At 41.3% G+C, this 22,158-nt stretch overlaps 2 protein-coding genes across 2 annotated transcripts in view; both read left to right on the forward strand.

Moving 5' to 3' along the window:
• Positions 1-22,158, forward strand: part of LOC136678193 (NLR family CARD domain-containing protein 3-like) — a 119,856-nt gene that overhangs the window by 79,273 nt on the left and 18,425 nt on the right. The gene's annotated exons all lie outside the window — the stretch shown is intronic.
• The window catches only part of LOC136687628 (NACHT, LRR and PYD domains-containing protein 3-like), a 29,025-nt gene continuing 8,795 nt past the window's right edge, over positions 1,929-22,158 (forward strand). The window contains exons 1-6 of the mRNA XM_066662138.1: positions 1,929-2,059; positions 3,015-3,508; positions 3,602-5,141; positions 5,266-5,439; positions 6,624-6,794; positions 12,562-12,751. Coding sequence (XP_066518235.1) covers positions 1,929-2,059; positions 3,015-3,508; positions 3,602-5,141; positions 5,266-5,439; positions 6,624-6,794; positions 12,562-12,751 — 2,700 coding nt within the window. The remainder of the gene's footprint in view (positions 2,060-3,014; positions 3,509-3,601; positions 5,142-5,265; positions 5,440-6,623; positions 6,795-12,561; positions 12,752-22,158) is intronic.

Consider the following 22,158-nt stretch of genomic DNA (forward strand, 5'->3'; position numbering starts at 1 on the left):
TGAGGAAGACTTTGCTTTTGACTTTTGAACAACACTGCCATGTGACTTCGACTGCTGTCAAGAACAAATCCATTTTCAGTTTTCTTTTACCATTCAGACCTCATTTACTGCACATTGTTGAGAACTATTATATTAGCATTAGCTAACCTGCACCATTTGTTTTCAGTGATAAAAATGTACAAAAAGATCCAGGAAATATAGACCCTCATCAAAAACAGACCATAAACAATGAAATCAGTTAACTAATTAAATATCTTTATGAAATGAATTAGAATTATTCTTTTCTGAATTCTTTTTTAATCATCAGATTAAGTTCCTGTGTTAAGATTCTCATGAGAATTTTCATTTTTATGGAATAAACATGTTGCTGTTTTATTTATTTAGAAACTATAAATGTTTTTATTTTGTCAATGATCGTGATGTGGGTTCATTTAGTAAAAATATCCCTCTTAAGGGGAGCACAGTGGTGCAGCAGGTAGCTGTCGTAGTCGCACCACTCCAGGGACCTGAAGGTTGTGGGTTCGAGTCCCGCCCCGGGTGACTGTCTGTGAGGAGTGTGGTGTGTTCTCCCTGTGTCTTCATGGGTTTCCTCTGGGTGCTCCGGTTTCCTCCCACGCTCCAAAAACATGTGTTCATAGGTGGATTGGTGACTCAAAAGTGTCCGTAGGTGTGACAGAATGTGTGAGTGTGTGTCGCCTTGTCTTGACCCATCACGACCCTGAGACGGATAAGTTCTTAGAGATAATTAATGAATGATATTCATCTTATATTCTAAAATGTGCATGAACTAATGCACTCATTTCCAAATGACAGGGTAATCCTGCATGTTCCCTACAGATATCCGTTATAAATCTGGGCACTATCTGTTAAATATTCCTGAAAAACCAAACTTGGCTCAGAGTTTTATGTGCAATTATGTGCTAAGACTTTTGTTTTATTCATAAAAAGACTGAAATTGTAGGTGGGTGCTTCTATTATACCTTTTTCTATTCACCTGCTTATAATGGAAAGATTCAAAGTGGCAAAATTTAAACAGTCTGTAAACTCTGGGCCCTCACATTCAGACTGTGAAACAGTTTCTTTCCCCAAGCTGTCAGACTCCTGAACAATCAGAGTGTGGTATGAAAAAATGCACTCATCAGGGACTGGACTGAACACACACACACACACACACACACACACACACACAATCTCACCTTTTCAAACTGTCTACTTGCTTCTAAACGTAAGAGGACAGTGTTTATGTTTATGGACAAAAACTGCCGCTATATACAATGTTTACACAGAATGGACATAACTTCACCTTACTGCTCCCAGTACTTGGGCTTATTTCACTGTCCCCTGCCTTTATTTATTGTTTTTTTTTATTGTATCGTAAATTGTCTTGCGTATTTATTGTATTGTCAAGTATTTATTGTAAATCGTCTTGCTTTTTTTAAATTGTTGCAGACATCACATTTTACTTTTTTTTTATATTTGCAAAACACAGTCAAGTTGTTCAGTGAAAACATTTGAAAATTTTCTTTGTACCTTTTGTCAGTAAAGAAAGGGTTTATGAGAATTAACAAAAAAAAAAAGTAGAGAGAAAAGTCTGTTTTTTACTATATTTTAAAAATTGTCCCAAAAGTTTGGAAAATGGGGTAAAAATATAGAATATCATAAAACAACAGTGATATCATTAATCAGCCACATGGCCCAGCACTATCTCCAGTTATTAGCCTGAATAAATGGCAAGAAATATTGTTTAAAGTTATTCTTTTTCTTGATTTCACACTTCATATTTCAGATTGCAGACATTCAGGGCAGAACTTCCAGAGCCCAGCTGTGTGTCTCTGAAGAACAACATCTCCATGGATCTCCCTCATAATTTCAGTAATGAAAGAATTGGTACAGACCAGAGGTGAGACACTGACACAACATCATGCAACATGGAGGTGATTTACAGCAAGAAGTTCCTCAGGAAGCGTCCTTTTACTTTAACATCTTTACACAATTCCACATTATACAGTGATCTAATATATGACCAGGAGGTTGTAGACTCCTCCTTCAGAAATAAATGGTATTAACAGGGAGTAGTTGACTTTGCTTTTGACTTTGGAAGAACACTGCCATGTGACTTCGACTGCTCTCAAGAACAAATCCATTAGTAATGTGAGGTACTGATGATGAATGATCAGTTCTGGATCACAGACGCCACTCTGCCTCACTCCTGAGGTGTTAAATGGTGCTCCGTCAGTCCAGAAAATGCAGTTCAGTGCTTGGTATTGTGCATGATGACCTTCTGTTCATGTCTCACTGTGCGAACACATTCACTCTTATTGACTAATGCTTTTGGATTTTACACAAATTGTGTTCATTTTGAAGTATCTATCAGTAAAGTGTGCACCTTAAAGTATCTGAATTTGTTCATTAGCTGATGATGTTTCTGAGGCTTACATCCAATTCTTTTGTGTGTCTCCAGATCACATTTTACTATGTATTACACATGGTAGTGGAGTCTAGTAGAATTACTTTTTTTAAAATCTTTAAAGTTCACTATTTACGGGGTAGGTCATGTTTCGTGTTTCTTTACTTTTTCAGTTCAACATAAACAATATCTGTCCAGTTACTGAACAGTCACACTCATTGCGGTCTGCATCAATGTGACACATAGTTACATTTGTGGAGAGGTGCACATTATGCTATGGTATAGGTTCGAGCATATCATGCTACGGCATAAAATCAACTGATTGCTTCCAAGAATGTTCCTGAATAAATGTTTTAAATGTGACAGAGTAAATGCTAAATATTTTACAGTTTAGAGTCTACATCTTATATCTTGTTCTGAAAGGCACTTTCTTTCATTAATTTAGACATTTATTTAATTACAGACAGCATGATCCCAAGATAATTAGCTAAACCGATCTGAGTGGAGACATAACTAACATTGACAAGAAAATGAATGACTGCGTGTATTGAATAGAAATGAGATACTGTTTATGTCTGTGACACTGATGCATTACTGTGTTCTGTAGGAGGAATGTGCTACTCCAGGATGGTTCCAATTGTGGAGTGTGTGAGCAGATTCAGACAGATCCAGTCTCTATCACCTGTGGACACACTTTTTGTAGACAGTGCATCAGGAGCCTTTGGGACCAGTCTGTCCACTCAGGAGACTTGACCTGTCCCTGCTGCAGAAAGAGGTTTAAAACAGGCTCTGTTCAGTTTCCACACACGGAGGAGTCCATGGAGCTGGATGAATACAAACCAGTGGATGATGTCCTGCTCAGTGTCTCAGAGAGAAACAAAATCAGCCTGAAGAACAAGTACGAGAGCTTATTTGAGGGATTCAAAATACAAGAGAATAAAATCCTCCTGAACAGGGTTTACACTCAGCTCTACATCATCGAGGGAGAGAGGGAAGGAGTGAATGAAGAACATGAAGTTTTACAGATTGAGAACAAACCCTGGAAACAAAACCTGACAGATACACCAATAAACTGTTTAGACATATTTAATCCTGTACAGTGTACAATGGGAGAAATGAAAGAAGACGACAACAGAGCTGTGATGGATGAAGATTTGAGACGTGAAGAAGGAGAAGAAGATAAAGATCCACAAGTGGAAAAACTTAAAAGCGTTCTGACTAAAGGCATTGCTGGCATTGGAAAAACTCTCTCTGTGCAGAAGTTCATTCTGGACTGGGCTGAAGGAGAAGCCAATCAGGATATAGAGTTCATGTTTGTACTTCCATTCCGAGAGCTGAACCTGATTAAAGACAAACAGTACAGTTTTCATGGACTTCTGTGTGCCCTCCATCCTGAGCTCCAAGGTCTGGACACAAAGGAATATGACGTGTGTAAAACTGTGTTTATATTTGACGGCCTCGATGAAAGCAGAATTCCACTGAAGTTCTCAGAGTCTGAGAAAGTGTCAGACGTGACCAAGGTGTCTTCAGTGGACGTGTTGATGACAAACCTCATCAAAGGAGACCTGCTTCCCTCTGCTCACATCTGGATAACCTCCAGACCAGCAGCAGCCAATCAGATCCCCTCTCAGTACATCAGCCGTGTGACAGAAATTCAGGGATTCAATGATCCACAGAAGGAGGAGTACTTCAGGAAGAGGATTAGTGACCAACACCAAGCCGACGGTGTCATCTCCCACATTAAGACGACGAGGAGTCTCCACATCATGTGCCACATTCCAGTCTTCTGTTGGATCTCAGCGACTGTGCTTCAGCGAATCATGAAACAAGGGACCACAGAAATCCCTAAAACTCTGACTGCAATGTACTCACACTTCCTGTGCACTCAGACAATCATGAGGGAGGAGAAGTATGGGGAGGAAGATGAGAGAGGAACTCTACAGGAACTCCTGAGATCCAACAGGAACATGTTTCTGAAACTGTCTGAACTGGCTTTCAAACAGCTGATGAAGGGCAATGTGATGTTCTATGAAGACAACCTGAGAGAGTGTGGGATTGATGTCACTGAGGCCTCAGTGTACTCTGGGATTTGCACTGAGATCTTTAGGGAGGAGTCTGTGCTTTACCAGAGGAGGGTTTACTGCTTTGTGCATATGAGCTTTCAGGAGTTCCTGGCTGCTTTCTATGTGTTTCATTGCTATGTGAGCAACAACATGGAGGAACTGCAGCTTCTGAAGCTGAAAAACATGAAGTGGTCTGACAGTGTTTCACTGGACGAGCTGCTGAAAGCAGCTGTGCGTACAGCTTTAAAGAGTAAGACTGGACACCTGGATCTGTTTCTCCGTTTTCTGTTGGGCATCTCACTGGAGTCCAATCAACAACTCCTGCAGGACCTACTCTCACACACAGTGAGCAGCTCTGAGAGCATCAAGAAAACAGTTCAGTACATCAAATGTGTAATACAAAGAGAGGACCTTTCTTCTGACAGATCTATCAACCTGTTCCTCTGTCTCACTGAAATGAATCACTCCTCTTTATCCAGTAAAATCCAGGAGTATCTCAAATCAGAGAAACACTCAGAAAATAAACTGTCTACTGGAGAGTGTTTAGCGTTAGCCTACATGCTTGTGAACTCAGACGAGGTGCTGGATGAACTGGACTTGAGGAAATACAAAACCACTGAGAAGGGTTATTGGAGACTGATCCCAGCTGTGAGCAACTGCAGAAAGGCCGTGTGAGTGTTGTGTGACAGTGAATGTATTTTAATATTTCAGTGCTGATGCTGAATTAGACAAACTTCCAGACTGGTTTTGGGTGAGTATCTAAAAACTGTGTACTGTGTTTACTTCACCCTGCAGATTGTCTGGCTTTAATCTGTCCAAGAATACCTATGAGAGTCTCTGCTCTTTTCTGAAATCACCAAACTCACCCCTGAAAGAGCTGGACCTCAGTCACACTGACCTGCAGGATTCAGGAGTGAAGCTGATCTCCGAGGCACTAAGGAGTTCACACTGTAAACTGGAGACACTCAGGTCAGTTCTGTCGGTTTCAGACTTGATTTTTATGCTTCACCAACATTAAATTTGTCATTTAACATTTTATTTAGAGGATACAATGTTGTGCCCCACACTATTTTGTAAGATGCATCTAGAGGTATGAAGGGATGAGTGTAACGTGGAATGTGTGGTGTAACGTGGAAGTGAGGGAACAACAGAATGCTCTTTTCAGCTTTTATCTAAAGCGAAGTACAAGGTACAATAAAGCAGCAGTAGTGGAATGTTTAAGAATACAACAATGCAAATGTAGTTGTAGCAGTGATATGAGAAGTAGAAGACAATGAAAAATCTCAAATGCTAAAACCTACCAACTACTACTGGGTGTACTGTGGATGGTGCCAAAGAAAAGATTTAAACAAAAGTTTCCTAACAAATAAAATTAACCTGCCCCAAAAATACAAATGTGGCACTCACCCCTTACCTAGTGTGTGTATATACAGGGTTTGTCCTACCATGGAATGTATATGTGCCCACACCAGTGGTGGTGGTAGAGAGATTTAACAAGGGAAGAGCAATCCACAGATTTAAAATGGCTGAAGTAAAGCTAGGCTAAAGTAAAGTTAGCAGCACCACAACTAAACCTCGAGCTAGCAGCAAAGATCATCAAACAAAATAGCAGCAACATCTGTAAACATAAGCTAGCAGCAACAAGCCTCAAACCATAAGTTAGCGGCATTCAAGTATCACACAGGTAAAAACTGCTGGAGTAACAGTCAACAGCAGACTATCCCCATGGTGATATTATCAGTCATACAGGCTATGAACCAGAGCAGAGGTTTATTATTATAGTGATATACAGACACTGACTCTTTGGTTTTTATCTTTTAATGTTCTACACAGAGTCTGATCAGTGTAATGTAAAAGATCAGACTGAACTTTGTTATTCCTAAAGTTATCTTGTTATTTGAGGCATTTCTCTTCAGCTGCTCTAAGAGGTTTCTGTGAAGCTTCAGTTCTGTTCTGTTAAACTGTGTGTTTTAATGTTTAAATGAAGCATTTTCTCCCCCTACTGGAGGAAAGATGAGTTGCAGTGGGATTTTTTAGTTTGTTTTTGTTGTTGTTTGTTTGTTTCTCCTCTAAATGAAATCAACATGTCTTTCTTAATTCTTTCAGAAATGTTCCTGTAACTATTCAGTGAGTAATGTCCTCTCTCTTTACAGACTAACTGGGTGTAAACTTGGGGGAAAGTCTTGTGAAGATCTGGGCTCAGTTTTACTGGTGAACTCCTCCCTGAAAGAACTGGACCTCAGTAACAATGACCTGCAGGATTCAGGAGTGGAGAAGCTCTCTGCTGCACTGAAGAGTTCACTCTGTAAACTGGAAACTGTAGTGTATTGGGCAATGTTTTGAACTTTGTGGCTATCCGTAGTGCCGTTCAGAGAGAGTAAAAGATGATGGGTAATGTAGTCTGGCGCGCTGGTCGGAACGGGTTGAAGGAGAGCTGGTGTACGTTTTGTTTCCTACTGCAGTAAAAAGATTATTCGTTCTTCCGTCTCTGTGTGGGTTCATTTTTGTTGTGGATATAACATAAAACTGGCGACGAGGATCGACGAACTTGTGCTGCACTCTGCTGCTATCGTCACTGAGTGAAACTTGTCGACTGGAGCTGTGAGTGGCTGCCGCTAGCTGCATAGGTACGAGACAGAGACTCGCCTGTGTTTTGCGGGTGAGAAAGAAAGTAACAAAAACGGAACAGAAAGAAAATGGCTGTGTTAACTGGAGCTTTTGGACCATTTGAGGAGTCAGTGGAGACTTGGGGAGCTTACACTGAGAGATTTGAATTCTTTGTAGCAGCAAACAGCATCAAAGATGAAGTGAAGGTTGCAACTTTCCTCACAGTGATGGGAGCAAAGGTATTTAGCCTGCTGAGGAGTTTAGTCCAGCCACAGAAACCAGGTACTCTTTCATACACCAACATTGTTAAAGTTCTAGACGCACACTTCTCACCCAAGCCACTGCAAATTGCAGAGAGGTTTAGGTTTCACAAGCGGAACCAAGAAGATGGGGAAACCATTGCACAGTATGTTGCAGTACTGAAGAGGCTTAGTGAACACTGTGATTTTAAAGATAATCTGGATGATGCTCTACGTGACCGGTTAGTGTGTGGGTTGAGAAGTGAGGCAATACAGAAGCGGTTGCTCACAGAAGCTGGCCTAACTCTAAAGACAGCTATTGAAATAGCATTGTCAATGGAATTGGTGGCAAAAGAGGCACAAGAGCTAGGTGCTTCAGCCAGAGTGCATAATGTGACAGCTGGACATGATAGGCCGACGACAAAGCAGTGTTATCGGTGTGGTAAAACAGGCCATTTACCTACTGGGTGCTGGGCAAAAGAGCTCATTTGCCATAAATGTGACAAAAAGGGCCATGTTGAACGAGCCTGCATGAGTTCTAAGCACAAGAGTGGAACTCGTCAGAATAAAACTGAGAGTGGGAAACAAGCAAATTTCCATTACAAAAAGAAAAATGTGCACTGTGTAAGAGAGACACCAGTAAATAGCAGTGAAAGCGACACGGAGAATGCGCTGCCCATAAAAATACTGACAGTAAAGGGGGGCTCTGCAGCCTATGGCACCACAGTTCTAATAGAAGGGCATCCCATAAGGATGGAAATTGATACAGGAGCTGCTGTCTCACTAATATCAGAGACACTTTATACAGAGAAGCTACACCATGTAAAACTGAAACATTCCAATATCCAGTTAAAGACCTACACGGGTGAGACAGTACCACTGCTTGGCAAAGCTCAAGTTAAAGTAGAGCTAAATGGACAGGAAGCAATTCTGTTGCTCTATGTGGTCAAGGGGGACAATCCAGCACTTTTAGGAAGGCCTTGGCTAGAGAAATTGCGGTTGGACTGGTTAAAAGTACAATCAATATCAACTGAAAAATCTAGCTTGACAACAGTGCTAAAGCGACACAGCTCGGTGTTCAAAGATGAACTGGGGTGCATGAAAGACATGAAGGTGAGACTCCAAGTAAATCCAAATCATCAGCCAAGGTTTCTTAAAGCAAGAAGTGTTCCATATGCTCTCAAGCCAAAGGTTGATGCTGATATTAACCGTCTGTTGGAACAAGGTGTGATTGTACCTGTTTCCCACAGCGACTGGGCCACCCCTGTGGTTCCAGTCCTAAAACGAGATGGTTCAGTTCGTTTGTGTGGAGATTTTAAGGTTACTGTTAATCCAGCGCTAGTAACTGAACAGTACCCCCTGCCTGTAATTGAAGATCTCTTTGCTGGGCTGACTGGTGGCAAGAAATTTAGCAAAATTGATCTCTGTCAAGCATACCTACAAATGCATGTGGACGAAAGCTCTCAGAAGTATCTCACAATTTCAACCCATAGAGGATTGTTTAGATACCTCAGATTACCATTTGGTATTACTTCAGCACCAGCACTATTCCAACGGGCCATGGACCAGATTCTAAGTGGTCTTCCAGGGGTACAGTGTTACCTTGATGACATTTTAGTTACTGGACGTAATGACACAGAGCACATAAACAACCTGGACAGAGTACTGGGGCGACTTGAAGAGTATGGTCTACGTGTACGGGAAGACAAGTGCGACTTTTTCAAGTCTTCAGTGGAATATTTAGGCCATGTCATTGATGCTGATGGCCTACATACTGCCCCATCAAAGCTGAAAGCAATTTTGGATGCTCCTGTCCCAGAGAACGTCAGCCAACTTAGGTCGTTCCTGGGTCTTCTGAACTATTATGGGCGATTCATACCCCAGTTGGCTACCTTATTGAAACCAATGTATGAATTGTTGTGTGATGGCAAAACATGGAAATGGTCCAAAGAGTGTGATAGGGCTTTCAACAAAGCAAAAGCCGCACTCACAAATGAGACAGTACTGACACACTTTGATCCCTCTTTGCCCCTTCAGCTGGCGTGTGATGCATCTCCATATGGGATTGGGGCTGTAGTGTCTCATATCTTACCAACTGGAGAAGAGAGACCAATTGCCTTTGCATCAAGAACTCTGAGTAAGGCAGAGACAAAATACCCTCAGATCGAAAAAGAGGCACTTGGAATAATTTTTGGTGTGAAGAAATTTCACACTTACATCTTTGGACGCAAATTCACTCTGTTAACAGACCATCGTCCACTTACATCCATTTTTGGTTCACACAAGGGTTTGCCAACACTCGCTGCAAGCAGACTTCAACGCTGGGCACTTATCCTTAGCGCTCATGACTATGAGATTAAATACCGGAAATCATCAGCTCATGGAAATGCAGATGGTTTGTCGAGACTTCCATTGCCTGATTGTCCGCAGCACATGGACCAGAACATCTTTTACTTTCAAATGGTGGACAACACACCTGTCACTGCTCACCAGGTCAAACAAGCGACCAGAACAGACCCTGTACTGTCAAAAGTACTTGACTGTCTAATGCGAGGGCAGTCACTGCAAACTCTGGCAGCTGTACCTGAGTTCCAACCTTACTTTTCACGGGGGAAGGAGTTAACAGTCACCTCTGGATGTTTGCTGTGGGGCATGCGTGTGATAATTCCACACAAACTGAGAAGACCAGTGTTAAAAGAGCTGCATTCTGGACACTGTGGCATTGTCCGTATGAAGGAGCTGGCACGTAGCTATTTTTGGTGGCCTGGACTGGATAGGGAAATTGAGGAAACTGCCAAATCATGTCCATCATGTCAGTCAGTTCGAAATATGCCAAGCCCTTCTCCACTACATCCATGGGAGTGGCCAGCAAATCCATGGCAACGTGTGCATCTTGATTTTGCAGGGCCAGTAGAGGGTGCTATGTTGTTAGTAGCTGTAGATGCCCATTCTAAATGGCCTGAAGTCTCAGTCATGCCTACAATCACTTCTGAGGCCACAATTCAAGTTCTGAGGGAAATGTTTGGACGGTTTGGGCTACCAGAACAAGTGGTTACTGATAATGGCCCATCATTCGTGTCTAGAGAAATGGAGGAGTTTCTACAGAATAATGGCATCAACCACATCCTCTCAAGTCCTTATCATCCATCCACGAATGGGCTAGCTGAGAGAATGATCCAGACCATAAAACATGCGCTGAAATCATCAAAACATGAAGCTCCTCTCAAGCAGCGTCTAAATACTTTCCTGCTAAAATATCGCAACACCCCTCACGCATCCACTGGAGCATCTCCTGCAGGTCTACTCATGAAACGACAGCTTCGCACACGACTTGATTTGCTGAGGCCCACACCTACCAAAACACATGTCCACAACAAACAACAAAGCCAGGTCATCCAACGCAGCAAGTGTTCTAAAGACCGACACTTCTCTGAGGGAGATCATGTCCTTGCTCGCAATTACTGCACAAAAGAGAAGTGGGTTCCTGCAGTTGTTCTTCAAAGGTCTGGACCTGTTTCATACAAGGTTGGCACTCAGGACAACCAAGTTTGGCGGAGACATGTTGAGCAGTTGCTTCCAAGTCAATCTGCTGGAACTTCAGTGGCAGAGGACTTGGATCTAGTTTTAGCTAGTGAACTGTCAAACCCGAATATGTCAAAGACATCTTCTGTTCCCTCTCCACAAGCTTCCGCTGTCTCTGTTGCTCCATGTGAAACTCCTGCTCTAAGAAGAAATCCACAGAGGACCAGAAATCCACCTGATCGTCTTGATTTGTAAAAAAAAAAAAAAAAAAAAAAAAAAAAAGAGCAACCCACAAGGATAGGGGCAGAATAATCCCCTGGGTTTAGTAGGGAGTAGAGGCAGTCTACCCTCTCTCCCACATAAGAGACTTTGTTCTGCTGTTCTGTTGTTAATGTGTATACAAGTGCATAACTAATGTTTGTACCTTTATCATTTAAGGGGGAAGGAGATATGTAGTGTATTGGGCAATGTTTTGAACTTTGTGGCTATCCGTAGTGCCGTTCAGAGAGAGTAAAAGATGATGGGTAATGTAGTCTGGCGCGCTGGTCGGAACGGGTTGAAGGAGAGCTGGTGTACGTTTTGTTTCCTACTGCAGTAAACAGATTATTCGTTCTTCCGTCTCTGTGTGGGTTCATTTTTGTTGTGGATATAACAGAAACACTCAGGTCAGAGTTCTGGGGTTTTATTCTTCATTTTCTATTCTTCACAAACATGACTTTAAACATTAAAAAATGTAAGCTCTAGTATAAAATATTAAGGAAAAGACTGGATTACTAGAATATAATTTACATAATGCAATATTTAATGTATGATGTGCAATTAATTGTCATTGTATAACATACAGTGAAATGTGTCCTCTGCATTTAACCCATCTGTGGTACACACACACACACACACACACTAGTGCACTAGGGGCTGTGTACACACAACCAAAGCGTTTGGGGTTTAGTGCCTTGCTCAAGGACACTTCAGCCATGGATGTTCCTGCTGGACCTGGGGATTGAACCAGCAACCTTCCGGTACCAAGCCCGGTCTGTAACCATTAGCCAAGGCTACACTCCATTGGGATTAAAACACAACACAAGTACTTTTTAATGTGTATCTGTGTCTGTAAAAGGAAACATATGGCGTCACATCAATGTCAAAAATAGAGGACGCAGTAACACCAGGTTAAATCTGTACCTTTTTTATATTGTGTTAGTTAATCGCAAATGTGAAACCAATGAGCACAGAGAGAGAGAGAGAGTGGGGAGAGAGAAATTGCGCTCACACACATCATAATCTGACTCTCAAACTGTCTGTTTTTTAAATATCAAATGATTTTTACCCTCAACATAACCACAACAGGCAGGTCATGGTATAGACACCTTTACTGGATAAATGTCTGTATATTTACTTCTAGTAATAACCCCTCTGTGGGACAGTGTTGTGATAATGTTGTGTTGTGATTTGATTTCGTTTCTATTGAGTGAGGTTTTGAACAGACTCTAAAATGTTTTTGATTCATGAAAACAAACATCCAGGTCTTTTTATTAATTATGGTAAGGTTTTTAAACTTTTTTTAAATAAGTTTTACCTTTAGATTTTAACCTGTTTTATACTGAAGTGTTTTTGTAAATTAAACTGAATTTGATGTTTGATTCTAAACAGCAGCTTGCTTTGCTCTGAGTAAATACCACATCTCTCACTTTACCTCTCTCTCTCTCTCTCTCTCTCTCTTTAGATTGTCTGGTTGTTTAGTTAAAATGGAAGGCTGTGCTTTTCTGGCTTCAGCTCTGAGCTCAAACCCCTCACACCTGAAAGAACTGGATCTGAGCTACAATCACCCAGGAGACACAGGAGTGAAGCTGCTCTCTGTTAAACTGCAGGATCCACACTGCAGACTGGACACACTCAGGTACAAACAGCTTTCTGTATTTGTGTATGTTCAGTTACTGATGTCTTCTGCTGTTACTGTATTTCTATATCAATCAATCAATCAAATTTTATTTATATAGCGCTTTTCACAACAGAAAGTTGTCACAAAGCAGCTTTACAGAGATCCGGGTCCAAGACTCCTATGAGCGAGCCAGGGGCAACAGTGGCAAGGAAAAACTCCCTCAGTACACAAGGAAGAAACCTTGGAAAGAACCAAGACTCATACTCATGGTGGTTACTAGAAAGCTAACTAAAAAAGCTGTAGCTATGGTCGTATGACAGGGTTAATACAGACCAGTGATAATATGAAAACTAGCTCGAACACTAATAGAGAAGGAGTATTAGTCACTATTCCAGAGTGATGGGGGTGTCAGGGTCAGACGGGAAGTGGATGAAGTTTATGGCCTCGTCAAGCACCGTGCCCCCGTACAAGCCTCTGGAGGATGTGTTATGATCTGGGGCTCTTCAGTGGCTCAGGTCTAGACTCAGCAGTGTTATGATCTGGGGGTCTTCAGTGGGTCAGGTCTAGACTCAGCAGTGTTATGATCTGGGGGTCTTCAGTGGGTCAGGTCTAGACTCAGCAGTGTTATGATCTGGGGGTCTTCAGTGGGTCAGGTCTAGACTCAGCAGTGTTATGATCTGGGGGTCTTCAGTGGGTCAGGTGTAGACTCAGCAGTGCTGTGTGGCAGTAAAATGAAGTCCACTGAGGACCTGAATGGACTGAATGACCAGGTCGTCCCAGCAGGGGATTGTTCCAAGACGACACCAAGATTCATCAGGCTCAGATTGTGAAAGAGTGAGGAATCATTTTCACACATGAACTGACCACCTCAGAGTCCTGACCTGAACCCACTGAGAGTCTTTGGGACGTGCTGGAGAAGACTTTATGGAGTGGTCCGACTCTCCCGTCGTCAATACAAGATCTCCACCAAAATTGAAGGCAGCTCTGGAGGAAATAAATGTTGTGGTGTTGTAGAAGGTTGTAGAAACAGAGCCATGGTGAATGTGGAGCATAATCAATGCTAAAGGTGGTCCAGTGAAATATTAGAGTGTGAGAGTTGTGTTGGTCGGGCAGTGTAGGGGTCTGTGATGAAATGGTCAGTGAGAGCAGGTACAAAGCAGAAGAACCTAATAAATGAGCAGCTGAGTGTAGCTCTAGAAAGGGTTTAATGGAGCAGTTGTAGAAGAGCGACTCTGCTGCATTATTCTGTGTTGAAGGTTGAGAGGAACAGAGGGAAATGGAGGAAATGAACTGTGTGTGTGTGTGTGTGTGTGTTGTAAATTGGAGCATGGAGGAGAGATCAGGATGAAACCAGGACCAAGAAAATGTAGGTTTTCTCTCTCTCTCTCTCTCTCTCTCTCGCTCCCTCTTCCTACTTCATGCTCTTTTGCTTTTCTGTTTCACTTTCACTTTTCTCTCCTGCTCTTTCTCTTTACATTCGTTGTGTATCATTTTGTGTTGTTTGTGTATTGTGTAGGTACCACTTTATAAATGTTTTAAATTCTGTTTATTAATAGTTATGTTGTTAACACATTAATAATCAGTTATAACACAGATATAAAGGGCAACAGTGACCTGTTGTTTGCCAAAAAGTGAACCCACATCCATCTACAGTTAAACCTCAGATCTTGCCGAATACTGACCTCACTGTGTCTCCTCCATCAGTCAACATTAACCCCGTCAGCTCCAGCACATATTTGTTAATGAGTTTAACTCTTTAATGAATTACCCACCACCAGAGTGTCTTTTTCTACTTTAATGATAATGTGGTGAACCTTAACATGTGAAATGACTAAACTCACATTCTCAGGTCTGAGCTTATTCTTTACCTCCACATTTTCACTAAATTCTCTCACACTTTCAGTATTAGACACAAAAGAGTTCACTGTCACACTTCCTTTCTCTGTGTTACAAAGGATTATTAATCACTTTTAAAGTGTTCAGTGTAATTAATAATCATGTAATAACAGGCTTTTAAGCCATTTAGAAACCTTTTAGTTTATTTTTATTTTAAAGTGGCAATGTGTGCGTCGTGCTTGTGCTTGTCTGTGTATCGTGCTTGTGAGTGTGTGTGCGTCGCGCTTGTGAGTGTGTCGCTTTTGTGTGTGCGTCGCGCTTGTGAGTGTGTGTGTCATGCTTGTGTATGCGTCTTGCTTGTGATTGTGTGTGTGTGTGTGTCGTGCTTGTGAGTGTGTGTGTGTTGTGTGTCTGATTGTGTGGTGTGTATCTTGTGTGCAGATGCCTGTGAGCTCACACTGGACCCAAACACAGTGAACACACGCCTCTCTCTCTCTGAGGGGAACAGGAAGGTGAAGTGTGTGTGGGAGAAAGAGTCGTACCCTGATCATCCAGAGAGATTCAGTGACTGGGAGCAGGTTCTGTGCAGAGAGAGTCTGACTGGACGCTGTTACTGGGAAACTGAGTGGAGTGGGGAAGGGGTTAATATTTCAGTGGCATATAAATCAATCAGGAGAAAAGGAGTCAGTGCTGACTGTGGGTTTGGAGCAAATGAAAAGTCCTGGAGTCTGTTCTGCTCTAATAACAGTTACTCTGTCCGTCACAATAAGAACAGAACTGATCTCCCTCCTCCTCCCTCCAGCTCTAACAGAGTAGGAGTGTATGTGGACTGTCCGACCGGCACTCTGTCCTTCTACAGCGTCTCCACTGACACACACACACTCACACACTTACACACACTCACCACCACATTCACTGAACCCCTCTGTGCTGGGTTTTATCTTTTTTCACACTCCTCAGTGAGTTTGTGTCAGATAAAATAGTGCTGTGTGTGATCTATTGTTTTGATTGGTCTTTTCTGTCAAACGAGCTGCTGCTTTAAAATGTGAGGAGAATCACAAAAGACGATGAAACAGAAATGAAGCTCAGTTTGTAAAAGAAAGCGAGCAGAGAGACTCTTCAGGGACAAAACAGTGATAAAACCTGGATCTGAGTGAACACTACACCCCTGCACTTCTCTCTCTTTTATATCCCTGATGTAAACATAAATATTTAGTTTTCAAACGACGCCAAACACAATGTAAGTGTGGGCTAACACTGAACTGTCTTTGTTCTTGTTAATCTGGTTAATGGTGTAAACTGAGCACAGACAGTGTGTTGATGCTGAGTGGACGGGGGTTAAGAGCTGTGTCTTAAAGCTGAAAGGAAACACAAACATAGGAAAAGATGGGCCTTCTCTAAGAAACTCTTCTCCTTTCTGTGAGATTGGATTCTGGGGGTTTGTTGTGGGGGGAAATGAAAGAGTGATGTTTGTTGGTGGAAAAGAAGAATTCTGAAATATACTTTTATTAAAGTTTAATATTATGAACATTTAATAAATCTCTTAAAAAACAGAAGTCTGTCTTTCTACTGCATCTCCACACACACACACACACTCTGAAGCCCTCTATTCAGGGTGTAGTCTGTGTGATGGTGTCTCCTCAGGGGGTTGGGATGGTTGTGAATATTCAGTGGGGTTGTGTCAGATGGAGCTTCAGTAAATCTTCAACTATCTTCAGGAATCTGTGTAAAATCTGTTTCAAGGTGGTTCCAGTAATGAACTTTATCGTGGAGCTTGTTGAGAACGTGCCAAAGATCTCTGAACTCCTTCAGATGTTAAAAAGCTCCAGAGCTGGGATTTTCAGGGCTGTGAGTTCTGTTCTGAAGCTGAAGACCAGGGCTTCACTTCACTGCTCCTGTAAAGGCACTCTTTAGAGATACGAGGTTCTGACACAACAGCCGTGACACGCCTCCTTTCTATCAGCAGCTTCAGTGCAGTTCATCACAAGTTTGGGTACACCTGAGTACATGGTTGAGTTTCTGAGGTGAAGGAGATGAACACAAAATAAATAAATGAAGAGAAACAATAAACTTGTAGGTGACTGGGGGGCGTCCAAACTTTTCCACTGAACTGAATCTGTGACGTCATCCTTTAATTCTGGCTCTTCTTCCAGACCATGGTCATTTAAGGAGTGTGTGTGTGTGTGTGTGTGTTGGGGGAGGGGAGGGGTGTGTGTCACTGAATGGAGGATGGACGGTGCTCGGAGGGTTACTTTTAAAATGGATTCCGTTAAAAGGCCCCCGTCAAAGTCTGGTTCCTTCCAAGGCTTCTTCCAGACAGGTAGTGTCGCAGTCACACAGCTCCAGGGGCCTGGAGGTTGTGGGTTCAATTCCAGCTCCGGGTGACTGTCTGTGAGGAGTTGGTCTGTTCTCCCCGTGTCCGCGTGGGTTTCCTCCGGGTGCTCCGGTTTCCTCCCACAGTCCAAAAACAAACGTTGCAGGTGGATTGCCTACTTGAAAGTGTCCGTAGGTGTGAGTGTGTCTGTGTTGCCCTGTGAAGGACTGGCGTCCCCTCCAGGGTGTATTCCCGCCTTGCACCCGATGATTCCAGGTAGGCTCTGGACCCCCCGCGACCCTAAATTGGATAAGCGGTTACAGATAATGGATGGATGGATGGATATAATGTATAGTTCTGTGGAATTATAATGCCAGATAATAGAAATATTCCCATGTTTATTATCTATAATTAAAAATTTGTAAACAGGCAAAGCATATTTAATTTCATGAAACTTAATTTAAAGATGGTTTTATAATCCATTAAAAATAAAACGCAACCCCTGTTAAATTATAATGCTAACACACAGTATACGTACAAGTTTTTAATTTCACTCAAACCGATAATACACGGGTGTTCACATTTATTTTCTACAGTGATCTTACTCCACAGTTTGTGAGCAAGAGGAGGGGGGAGCCCGGAATATCCGCTGAATATCTCAAATCAACGTAACTTTACGGACCTGCTACACTCTGTTCTGTGACGACAGCTGTTCTGTGACTGCGGCTGCCACCCCCCGCATGTAACGGTTTTTCCTCAGTCCTCTCTCTCACTCTGTGAGTGTACGGTCTCAGAGGAGACAGGAAGAAGCAGACGAAAGAAGTCAGAAGAGAAACTAGACAAAGCCGCTGGGGTTTGAGACGGTGAGTCTTAATAACATTAAAACATTATAACATTAATGTGAACACTATCCCGCGAGTTAAAGAGAGAGCCCTGTGTTTGTAGCTGTTCTCGGTGGTTTACTCTCAAGTTGGTTCTGTGTTTATTGGTTTGCTGAAATCAAATATAGACCACATCTGAGTTTACAACAAGAGTATTGTTTAGTTTAGAGTCATTTTTAACACAGTTTACGGTTCTATTGAACTGCTTTCGGTTTCAACACTACACCCTTCTTCTTCCTACTGCTGCAGCCAATCAGATTACATTTATTTTTGTTAGTTTTTTAAGCCAATCAGCAACAGGAGCAGTCACCTCAGACAATCATCTTCTTAGTTTCTCTAGAAGAAGGCGGGTTTGTCGCTGCTATTGGTTTAAAGCAGATCAACTGAAAACCCAGCAGTGAACAGCAACGAAACAGAATCGGGGCGCTTTCTGTCAAAAGACAAAGGGGAAAAAACTGCGAAAATACTGCGTTAAAACTTAAAAACTCAGGATTATGTTTTCCTTGGGTACAGTTTTAGCTTACTGTACATGAATCCAAAAAGGGGAAGAAAATCACCGTAAATATCTTCAGACTCTTACAGGGGTTTAGTCTGTGAACCTTCTCTAGATAGAGTTCATCTTTCTAAATGTAGACTTTAACATTTTTAAAGACTTCTCTGGGAGCTTGGGTATTTCATTTCTCTTATCCTTTGGCTTATATACTGTGTTGAATATTTTAGATTCAAATTCAAACTCTTCTCAGACCAGAATAAGTTTATTGATAAGCTTTTTAAATAAGTTTTACTATGTTTCAATCCTCACACTATGGTATAAAGTGAATGAAATCAGTGAATGCTGAGGTGTTCTACCTGCTTTGCGGTCTGTCTGCTCATAGCAAGAGAACTGTTCTTTTTGGGGAGTCTTGACTAGAAGAGGATGGGTTCCTGTTTTGGGTGTTGTTTCATCTGATCAGGTTTTCCTGCCATATGAAAACACTTTGTTTTGGATATTCAGACTTTATGACAAATTACAGGAAGTTGAGTCAGTACAAAAGACAGAGATGGATGTGAAAGGGCAATTTATTCACCGCCATCACAAAAAATCAACCAAACAAACAAACACAAAACACCTAGAACAGATCTAAAACTGTTTAGATCTGTTTATTTTTTATCTGAAATTCATTTCCATAACCATACGAAGCCAAGTACAAAGTGTGTTATCAGTTAACATCATTTAATTTAAAACATTTATGTGGTTCTGAGTGTTTTAACTTAGATGAGGGAAAAATAACACATCACTTCTCTTCAGTCTCTGACACAGTAACTGTCTTGTTGTGTTGTGTGATACTGTAGTAAACAGAAATACATTTTAAAATTTAAACAACTGTGATTCCCACTGCATTACTTCTGCATTATTCCAAAGTGCACACTAGCGTACTACAAAGGGTATTAAAAATGGTAATGCTTCATTATCAGAAGGGCACTCTGTAGAAGGTCAAGTTCAGTCAGTTGTGGTTTGGGACACAGCATTAATCAGACGCACCAGTGAGTTCAGCCTTTAAAGATGGAACCGAAAATACAAATAAAATGCAGGTAAATAAACAGTTTTAAAAACAAAGGTCTTTAATGAGCTCGATAAAACAAACCTTACTAATCAAATGTACACAACGTTAACAAAAACATGAACTTGGTCCAAGCATGGTCCAGACTTTCAGGTATAAACACACTTTAAAACACAGTTTAAACATTACATTACAGTAATTGCTTCATATGAGCGATGTATGAGATAGTAGATGAAACAGGAGCTCTGTCTGTGTGTCACAAACTCACTGTGTATGTGTTAATGTCACAGGCTGTGTCAGTGCCCTAGTCATTAAGTAATTTGTTGTTTTGTTTTTCTGACATTTCTGCATTAGTCTGAACACACAGTGCACTATTTTCAGTGCCTTCAAACAATCCACAACACACCTCCATCAGCAGCGTACAACCAATGTAACAGAGCAGACAGCGGATTCTCTCTGGCTCTTTTTCTCTCTCTCTCTCTCTCTCTCTCTCTCTCTCTCTCTCTCTCTCTCTCTCTCTCTCTTTGTCACTTTTCTGGTTTTATTGAACTGTTTTAGGGCTGGACAATATTTTTTATCAATATATATATTATAAATTATATAATTTAAAATAAAATTTTAATTTTTAATCAATTTTAAAGTTAGTTTATCAATATTAATATTGATGAAGCCAAGAGGGTGTTGTTTGATGGTAATGTCTTGTTTCTTTCAGTTCTTGGCAGTTTTTTTTGGGCTTTTTTTATTGTTCATATCGATATGAGAATTATCGTATCGACCTAAATTAAGAAATATATTGTGATATAAATTTTGGTTCGTATCGTCCAGCCTTTAATGAGAATATCTTTTCACAGGAAGCAGAGAAGAATGTGCAGTGTCCAGCTTTATCTATAAAGTATAGAAACTTCATGATGGAGACTAACTTCAGCAGCGGAAACAGAACTTCAGACTCAAAGTGCGTTACTTTCTATTACTGATTTTACACATCATTACTTTTTTCCAGTTTTATTGATTCCTGCTACTCACTTGTCAGTGATGTTGATTCCCAGAGGTCCCAGTCGTACGATGCAGCATTTAATTATGGAATATTCGAGGGATAAATAAGAATGTTAAGTTTAAATAAGTAGCACACATTGTCTTAAGCAGATATAGATGTAAGTATTTTTATTCAGTAAGATTACTTGTTCTGCTGCACTGTGGATTAATCTGCTCCTTCTTTTACTAATGATATCACCAGCTTTTGAAAACACACATTCAACCTAATACTAAAAAAACATTGTTTCACGAGAAATGCTTCAACAGTGTGTGGAACGTCCCATCCCTAGTAACAAAGAGCCTTTTAGGTTTTTCTTGAGTGTGTGTGTGCGTGTGTGTGTGTGTGTGTGTTTTAATAATAATACATTTTATTTCTACTGTCACTCAAGGAAACCTTACAGAAAAAAAGTAGACAATAGAATAAATAATAAAGGAACAAAAGAGTAAGCAACATTAAAACAAGTTAGAATAAGACAACACAACTGAGTCAGTCTTAAACAGGTGGGTTTTGAGTGTCGACTTGAATTGTAAATGTGAGTTTATATTCCTTATGTCCGGTGGTAAAGAATTCCAAATCTGGGGAGCAGATCGGCTGAAGGCTCTACTCCCCATGGTAGTGAGACAGGTGGAAGGGACAGTCAGATGAATGGAGAGAGATGATCTGAGGGTGTGAGGGGGAGTAGCAACATGGAGAAGATTGGAAAGATATGGAGGAGAAAAACTGTGGATGGCCTTGAATGTGAGCAGAAGGATTTTGTAATCGATGCGGCACTTGACAAGGACCCAGTGGAGCTTTTAAAGACAGGAGTGATGTGGTGAATGGAGGGGGTTCTAGTGATAATTGTACTATTCATTATATAAAGCTACAAAAATTAACTGACAAAATTTATAAAAATCAGTGATAAAAATAATTGGCAGCAGATTTCATTTTCAAGATTTTATTGATAATTCTTTAGTAACAAAGATATATTTCTCCTTTTAATCAGAGTGTGGCAGAGTGCACGGTGCTTGTTAATGGAGTGTGTGGTGTTTGTGTGTTGTGTTAGTAGTGTGTTTGTGGAGTGTAAAGTGTCTAGCGTAGCTTTAACTCTTCCTTATGTCTCCACTTCACATTTCCAGAGAGCAGACATTCAGAGCAGAATCTCCAGAGCCCAGCTGTGTGTCTCTGAAGAGCAACAACTCAATGGTTCAGCCTCCACAATTCAGCAATGAAAGAATCAGTTCTGATCTGAGGTGAGACATGAACCACATTCTAGTGAGTTTTAGCATGAGTCGCCTCAACCAGCAGCCTTTTAATTTTTTCTTGAGTTTTCTTGTGTGTTTTTGCTGTGTGTTAGTGGAGTGTGCCGTGTTTGTGCAGTGTGTTAGTGCAGTGTGGTGTGTTAGTGGGGTGTGCGGTCTTTGTGGTGTGTGTTAGTGGAGTGTGCAGTTTTTGTGGAGTGTAAAGTGTCTAGCGTAGCTTTAACTCTTCCTTATGTCTCCACTTCACATTTCCAGAGAGCAGACATTCAGAGCAGAATCTCCAGAGCCCAGCTGTGTGTCTCTGAAGAGCAACAAGTCAATGTTTCAGCCTCCACAATTCAGCAATGAAAGAATCAGTCCTGATCTGAGGTGAGACATGAACCACATTTTAGTGAGTTTTAGCATGGCTCGCCTCAACAAGCAGCCTTTTCATTTTTCTTGAGTTTTCTTGTGTGTGTGTGTGCTGTGTTTTTGCTGTGTGTTTGTGGAGTGTGCAGTGTAGTGTGTTACTGGAGTGTGGTGTGTTAGTGGGGTTTGAGGTGTTTTTGTAGAGTTTTAGTGGAGTGTGCAGTGTTTGTGTAGAGTTTTAGTGGAG

This window comes from Hoplias malabaricus, chromosome 2 (genome assembly GCF_029633855.1).
Source record: "Hoplias malabaricus isolate fHopMal1 chromosome 2, fHopMal1.hap1, whole genome shotgun sequence".
NCBI classification, from domain to species: Eukaryota; Metazoa; Chordata; class Actinopteri; order Characiformes; family Erythrinidae; genus Hoplias; species Hoplias malabaricus.